The 8,059-nt window shown below is 37.7% G+C and overlaps 1 protein-coding gene across 1 annotated transcript in view; it reads right to left on the minus strand.

Moving 5' to 3' along the window:
- The window catches only part of aopep (aminopeptidase O (putative)), a 105,046-nt gene that overhangs the window by 78,904 nt on the left and 18,083 nt on the right, over positions 1 to 8,059 (minus strand). Inside the window, 2 exon segments of the mRNA XM_016295443.1 lie at positions 1,471 to 1,577; positions 3,989 to 4,178. Of these exon segments, the coding sequence (XP_016150929.1) occupies positions 1,471 to 1,577; positions 3,989 to 4,178 (297 nt within the window).

An 8,059-nucleotide genomic window follows, 5' to 3' on the forward strand; every position in this document is an offset into this window, starting at 1 on the left:
ACAGTAAATTTAGTCGGCTAAAATCTAATGGGTTTAAGTTACAGTGCATTTATTAAGCATTTCTCAAAAATGTCCAAACTCATTATATAGGTTTGATATTAAGGTTTTATCATGATAGACACAGATTTAACTGCGGTGACACACAACATGCCTTTATGCTAAAATTAAATAAAACCACTTCTCATAAAGAACAAGAACATGGTCTTCTTTTTAATGAAATACCAATGGTTATATAGGCTAATAATGCATTCTTTATAGCAACTTGTTTACCATATTCTTCATTCTTTCAAGCAGACATATTTATTTCTATATATAAATTTAGATTAATCTTTAGGGCTACTAAAGTTTTTCAGTCAAGATCAGTGCGTGATTTCTTGTCTTTCTTTTGTTGCTTGATTAACATCAATGACTCGGACAATAGCAACTAAATTAGGCTAAATTTTCAGCTGCGTCACGCCAGATCTGTTTCCTACATTGTTGTGATTTGATCTGAACGAAAACAGCATATCCGTTTGACGCAGTAGCAGCTGACACAGAACAGCATACTCAGTTTACGTTCAGCTGATACTCTCCAAAATGGCGCTACAGGGTGATGCAGAAAACACGAAATACATTTCTGGACTTGGGAACATTTCAGTTGCGTTGCTGTCTATGCAGGGTCAGACAGCTCTCAGATTCCATCAAAAAATATCTTAATTTGTGTTCCGAAGATGAACGAAGGTCTTACGGGTTTGAAACGACACGAGGGTGAGTAATTAATGACAGAATTAAAATTTTGGGGTGACCTAACCCTTTAAGACATAACCAACTGTGTTTACGTAAACGGACAATTCGACATAATTTTGTGTGTAATTCTCCATTCATGTGAAGCGAAAGAGTACTCGCGAGCTGTGAGAGGCGAGTACTGTGTGTATGCTTCAATGTCTGCGCTCAGAAAACCGGACCGAACTGAGTTCTCTCTTGCGTCGTCAGATTTATCTATATGTCTGCTCTTCTCTTACTCCCACATATTGACATTTTTGAAAGTTTTATGCAACGCGCAGCAAGTGTATGTTAGCTTATGTCCCGCCGGTTCATATGAACGCATCTAACCTCCGAGCAGATTCGTTCTGAATGAATCTCTTCCCAAATCGTCCCTCCCTAACATTTGTCTCGTTTTTATTCGTTGTTGAAAATGTCAATAGATTTACGTCATAGTTTTTGTCATTCAAAAAGAGTTTTAGTTCGTTATCGTCTCGTTGTCGTCAGTGAAAAAAATTACGAAATTAACACTGATTGTAATACTACTTCATAGCTAAAACATGTGTTAGGTCCAAAACTGCTCTTAAGAGGGAACTTTAGGTTCTTTTGTGAACTGTTATGTGTGCAGATGATGGAATAATGAGGGTATAAAGATTGAGAAATTGGCAGTTAGAGGAGGAGGAAAGCAAAAAGCGAGACGGAGTGAGTGAGAGACATGGTCAATCATACCGGAGGACCTGCAGCTCTTCTTCAGAGTTCTGTAACTCGTCACTCAGTCTCCTCCAGCGCAGCAGAGCTTTTAACCATCTCTGCTCTTCAGCCTCTCTACAACCCAACTGAGAAAGACAGAGAAAAAGAGAACAAGCAAAATCAAGCAACTGTTAATGAAATTAATTTAAACACAAAAGAAAGCAATATGGTTTGAAGAAAGTTTAACTCTTAAGGTGAAGCGTGGAATTTCTGCACCAATAGCGTCATCAGATGGAACAAACGATTGTTTTAATGGAACAAGTTTCCCCAAGCACACCCCCATCTACCAATGGTCATACAAACAGATTGTCCCACCCCAGAATCATGCTTTTGGTTAAGTCAGTGTTGCTTTTGTCGGGCTGTTAAGGATGCTCCAACAAATGAGCAATGTTTTGATAAAGCCACACAGTGCAATGTTTACACTCAAATCAATCTATGAATGACCTGCTGATAGCAGCCTCTGCATATTAAACTGGGATAAGAGAAAGTCATTGAAAACATCAATAAAATTACACACTTCCAGCTTTAAATGCTGCTTGTTGAAAGATGTATTGGAAACATTCCATTAGCACAACAATAGTTTTCAATTCAGAGCCGGCGAACACAGATTATAAATACATTCTGAATGAACTGAAGAGCTGTGTTGATGTGAAGCACAATCACACTCCACAAGTGCGATTGTGAGTTTGTGACTCATTATTAGCTGTCTCAGTCATTACAGGAAGTGAAGTCTTCCAGTTAATGCTGATAATTTAATTTCAAACTCATTTTATACTCTGAACAGTCAGCATGTGCTCTAATATGTGTGTAATGAATATCGGTAAACACACTGCATTTAGGATTTAAAGAGATAGTTCACCCAAAAATTTTAATTCTGTCATTAATTACTCACCCTCATGTCGTTCCAAACCCGTAAGACCTTTGTTTATCTTTGGAACACAAATTAAGATATTTTTGATGCATTCCGAGAGCTCTCTGACCCTCCCATAGACAGCAAGGATCCTAACACGATCAAGGCTCAGAAACAAGTAAAGACATTGTTCAAATAATCCATGTGACATTAGTGGTTCAACCGTAATTTTACGAAGCTACGAGAATACTTCTTGTGCGCAAAGAAGACAAAAATAACAACTTTATTCAACAATTCGTCTCCTCCGTGTCACCCTATAGCGCCATTTTGGAGAGTATCACATACGTAAACAACGTATGCAACGTATTTACGCGGATATGTTTTTTACATTCAGATCAGATGTTGTTTTTGTATGTGATACTCTCCAAAATGGCACAATAGGGTGACGCGGAGGAGACGAATTGTTGAATAAAGTCGTTATTTTTGTCTTCTTTGCGCACACAAAAAAGTATTCTTTTAGCTTTGTATAAATACGGTTGAACCACTGATGTCACATGGATTATTTTAACGATGTATTTACTACGTTTCTGAGCCTTGATCGTGTTAGGACCCTTGCTGTCTATGGGAGGGTCAGAGAGTTCTCAGAATGCATCATAAATATCTTAATTTGTGTTCCGAAGATGAACAAAGGTCTTACAGGTTTGGAACAACATGAAGGTGAGTAATTAATGACAGAATTTTCATTTTTGGGTGAATTATCCCTTTAAGATGCTTTTTGCTGTTTGAGAGGTGACAGGAAGAAAACAATGGATGGGAAATTACCCAATCTTAGATTGGATGCACATAAGCAGTCAACGATTCAACTTTATCGCAATACCTTCTGAACATGGCTCCAGAATACATCCTCTAAATAAGTGGCAAAACCCTCGCTGATCCATTCTTCCGTCCAGTCCCGTGCTCCGATGGCCAGCCCAAACCAAGAATGAGCAATTTCGTGGCACAATCTTGCCCCACAGAGATTCCTCTCACCCGTTAGCACGCTTTGAGACAGGTTTATTCAACAATTCGTCTCCTCCGTGTCACCCTATAGCGCCATTTTGGAGAGTATCACATACGTAAACAACGTATGCAACGTATTTACGCGGATATGTTTTTTACATTCAGATCAGATGTTGTTTTTGTATGTGATACTCTCCAAAATGGCACAATAGGGTGACGCGGAGGAGACGAATTGTTGAATAAAGTCGTTATTTTTGTCTTCTTTGCGCACACAAAAAAGTATTCTTTTAGCTTTGTATAAATACGGTTGAACCACTGATGTCACATGGATTATTTTAACGATGTCTTTACTACGTTTCTGAGCCTTGATCGTGTTAGGACCCTTGCTGTCTATGGGAGGGTCAGAGAGTTCTCAGAATGCATCATAAATATCTTAATTTGTGTTCCGAAGATGAACAAAGGTCTTACAGGTTTGGAACAACATGAAGGTGAGTAATTAATGACAGAATTTTCATTTTTGGGTGAATTATCCCTTTAAGATGCTTTTTGCTGTTTGAGAGGTGACAGGAAGAAAACAATGGATGGGAAATTACCCAATCTTAGATTGGATGCACATAAGCAGTCAACGATTCAACTTTATCGCAATACCTTCTGAACATGGCTCCAGAATACATCCTCTAAATAAGTGGCAAAACCCTCGCTGATCCATTCTTCCGTCCAGTCCCGTGCTCCGATGGCCAGCCCAAACCAAGAATGAGCAATTTCGTGGCACAATCTTGCCCCACAGAGATTCCTCTCACCCGTTAGCACGCTTTGAGACAGGAACACGACATGTGGACTAAAAAACATGAGAAATCACAGTTTATTTTCTTATGTAAAGAAGAAACTTGAAAAACATACTAGGATTGAACATCATGGTTGTGTTTAGTCTACTAACAAATCACTGGTTATAACATTACTGCGGGTGCTGAGAACTTGGAGCTCTGACTTCAGCTCTGATCTAGTTATAACATGTTATAAAACTCAGCCACCCTGAAAGAACATCAAAGTGTGGGATTTTCTCTCCTGTAGACAGACTGTCGTTAAGGAGGTGGAGCCCTCAGCCAAAATGAGGCCTGTTTGCTGCCAGTGGATTTCAGAGTAGCCACCCGTGCCGCACCCTTCACCAAACAATCCGGGTGCATTTGCTAATAGCGGCAAATTACAAGACGTAAAACTGTCGTCAGATGTTACTGTGATAAGTTCCACTACGAAATGTGCTGAACGACAACACTGTAAGCTGGAAAAAATGTCCACTGAAAGATAAGGCTCTTTCTTTCAACTGTGTAAGAAAAAAAACATGACCTCAGGATTCAGACTGCACATAAAACCAGATGAAATATGGTATTGTTTGCCTCCTCACCCGAAATTACCTTGAGTGACCTTTTCAACCAGATAGCTTTGTGTGTTTCGTACAGCAAATGGGCTGTTATCAAGACCATGTTCCAAACAAAGTTCCTACGAGTCAGGAAAAACAAACCTGTTTCTTTTGTGTCCTAAGGCTTCAGCTCAGCCACATAATGCTTTTCAAATGTGACGCATACCGCCATAGATAGCCGCAAGCACTTTTTTCCCCTCGCAAAATGAACCTGATAAAATAATCTGAGAGTTTTATGAATGTCTTTTTACCTTTTGAGTCAGATGTTCACCTTGCCTGGGTCTGGAAAGAGTTTTTTTTTTTTCATCCTCACTGTTGCTTTCTTTACACAATGACCACAGCAACCAGCAGGAAATCAATAAAAAAAGGTTGGCCTTGACTCTTGAGTTGAATGTGGCAGGCATGGCTTTCATTCACACGGTTATTGCTCCCTAAAGTCATTGATATGTTATTTTAGCGGGATTCTGTGTGCCCTAAGAGTTCTCTCTAAAATAGAGCTAAGGGACTTAGAAAAAGCCCAGTCTCTGGATATAGATGACAGAAAATGCCCAGCGCTGTTAAGGATAAGTGTTAAACAACAGAATCTTATTCTTTAAAAGTGTCAAATGCCAGAAAAAGGGATTTCTTCAGCAGCTACAGAGCCTCTTTTTCACACGTGGAGCACCAGAGTCTGTTTACTAACCATCTGATGCATATTTCTCACAAAACGGAAAGTAGTTTCCCACTATAGCAAGCTCTAACCTGACTGGCTAACATGACACAACTTCCAAGAGTAAGAGGACTTTTTTTATGAGTCCAAAATCATGTTGACAAGGTATCAGGTTGACACAACTAATGATGAAATATTCACTGGATCTGCCTAAATTTGCCAGATGGACGGATAAATGGATAAATACATATTGTAGATAGAAGTGTGGGAAGTGAATTAAAGTTAATTCAAAACTGAACTACACAGGTTCTCCTTTACGGCGCACACAATCAAGCACAAGTACTGTATATCAATAAACCACTGCAACAATTGCTGGAAGATATCTTTACTGAAAGACAGAGGAATCACGTCCTTTCATCCAAGAACAGGATATCACCACCTGCCCTGTAATTACCAGAGGAAACACTGAAAGTGGAATGTAATGGTTCAGATTTCAAAATCATCGTCATACTCCTCTCAATGTGGAATGTCAGATTCATGGAGGAGGAAAACTTGGTGGGAACAAATCGTTTCCCATCTACATTGAACCTCATTGTTTATTTGTACCCTGTCTAATTACATTTTCTTTTTCCAGTAAAAATACCTCAATATTCAATATAACAAGATTTTATGCTTGAGAAGCAAAACTGCTTAGAGAGATAATTATGTAGATTCAGTATGACTTTTTCCTTCTGTGGAATACAAAGCAATATTGGACCCCATTAATATTCATTGCACAAAAAAAAAACTTATTTTGTGTTCCACAGAATAAAGTAAGTACTCGGCTTTGCTTAAGATACTTTATTTAAAGACTATATCTAACAAAAACCAAAAACCAAGGAAAGAACATAATTCATGATATATGTGACCCTGGACCACAATGCCAGTCATAAGTTGCATGGGTATATTTGTAGCAATAGCCAACAATACATTGTATGGGTCAAAATGATCAATTTTTCTTGTATGCCCAAAATCATTAGGATATTAATTAAAGATCATGTTCCATGAAGATATTTTGTAAATTTCCTACTGTAAATATATCAAAACTTCATTTTTGATTAGTAGTATGCATTGCCAAGAACTTCATTTGGACAACTTTAAAGGCGATTTTCTCAATATTTAGATTTTTTGCCCCCTCAGATTCCAGATTTTCAAATAGTTGTATCTCGACCAAATACTGTCCTATCCTAACAATACATCCATACATCAACAGAAAGATTATTTATTCAGCTTTCAGGCTATGTATAAATCTTATTTAGTCCAAGGGGAATTCATTTTATCTAAAATGAGTCTAATCTTTCCATTGACCTTATTGAGGACAAAACCAGAAGGCCAAAAGTGGTCATACACGCAAATGAGATGATGTAACAAACGACTGCATGTGCTTCAACAGCTGTACTGTTGTTTGTCTATACAGAGACCTGTTGCACAAAGCTGGTTTCAGTTTTTACCCAGGTAAGTTTGTGTTCAGTTTAAGCAAACTCTGAGTTTATATAATATATTCATATAATTATTACATGAAATGGCAATTAAATTTGCATTTAAATTAATTGAAATATATACCTACAGATAAGATTTAATCAATAAAGATTTTTAAATTACTAAACTTATGTATTTTCTTTTGAGCTTTTTGTGAAACTATATAAATTAATAAATTCAGTTGATTAATTTGCATAGTCATATTTTCTTTCTGCTGCCTTCTCAAACTTGTAAATGTATATACATTTATTATATTTTTAATAACGACATCTCAATCTTCAGCAAGTGAATTGCACACACTCTCACGAGAAGTGAATCAAACTGACGCTCTCCATGTTTCACGTGATTGGCTGTTTGCTGCACATGTCACACTTTCAGGTGCATGCGCTCCAGAGTTAATCACAAACTCTGAATCAACCCCGAGTTGACCGAGAACGGTTATATTGATCATTGTGAGCCCGATGAACCTGATCTAAACCAGGCTTGATCTGTTTGGTTTTGTCAACTCTAAACCTACTCTGAAACTCTGAGTTTGTTCAGCTAGCTTCATACAACAGGCCACACTACTTTTTTACAGTACTGCTGAAGCAAGATCTCATAACTGTCCCACATCCTTCCAGTTGTGAACTGGAAGAAGACCTCCAGGAGCTTTCAGCAGAAGAGGTGATGCCTGGAACATAATTTCAACCTTGACTCATTAGTTTTTAACGGCAAATATTGCACACTCATGAACCTAGTCATGCTACGGTATTAGACAACTATGATATTTAAGCCTTTTTTGTATGAAACTCAAGTTTGCTTGAATAGACTTCTAAACAAACTTGAAAGCAACCGGTGAGTCAATAAGTGGGCTTCTATGCACTTTAAAAAGTTAAATTTTAGTCCGGCTAAAGCAATAGTTTGCCTTTTTAAAATGTCATGTAAATGCTTTGCAAAAACCATACTGGCATAGTTTCAGATTAAAGTGAGACTAAATGACCTAGATAACGCAATGATGCTCATCGTCGTCCTCTACAGTATGAATACACATTGATCAAATCAAAATAATTGGCTTATGAGGTGAATATGAGTTTAATGCTTCAATGCAGTGTGTCATGTATACATAAACGATATGATTATATATATATATATATAT

This window comes from Sinocyclocheilus grahami, unplaced genomic scaffold (assembly GCF_001515645.1).
Source record: "Sinocyclocheilus grahami isolate Dianchi unplaced genomic scaffold, SAMN03320097.WGS_v1.1 scaffold336.1, whole genome shotgun sequence".
Classification (NCBI taxonomy): Eukaryota; Metazoa; Chordata; class Actinopteri; order Cypriniformes; family Cyprinidae; genus Sinocyclocheilus; species Sinocyclocheilus grahami.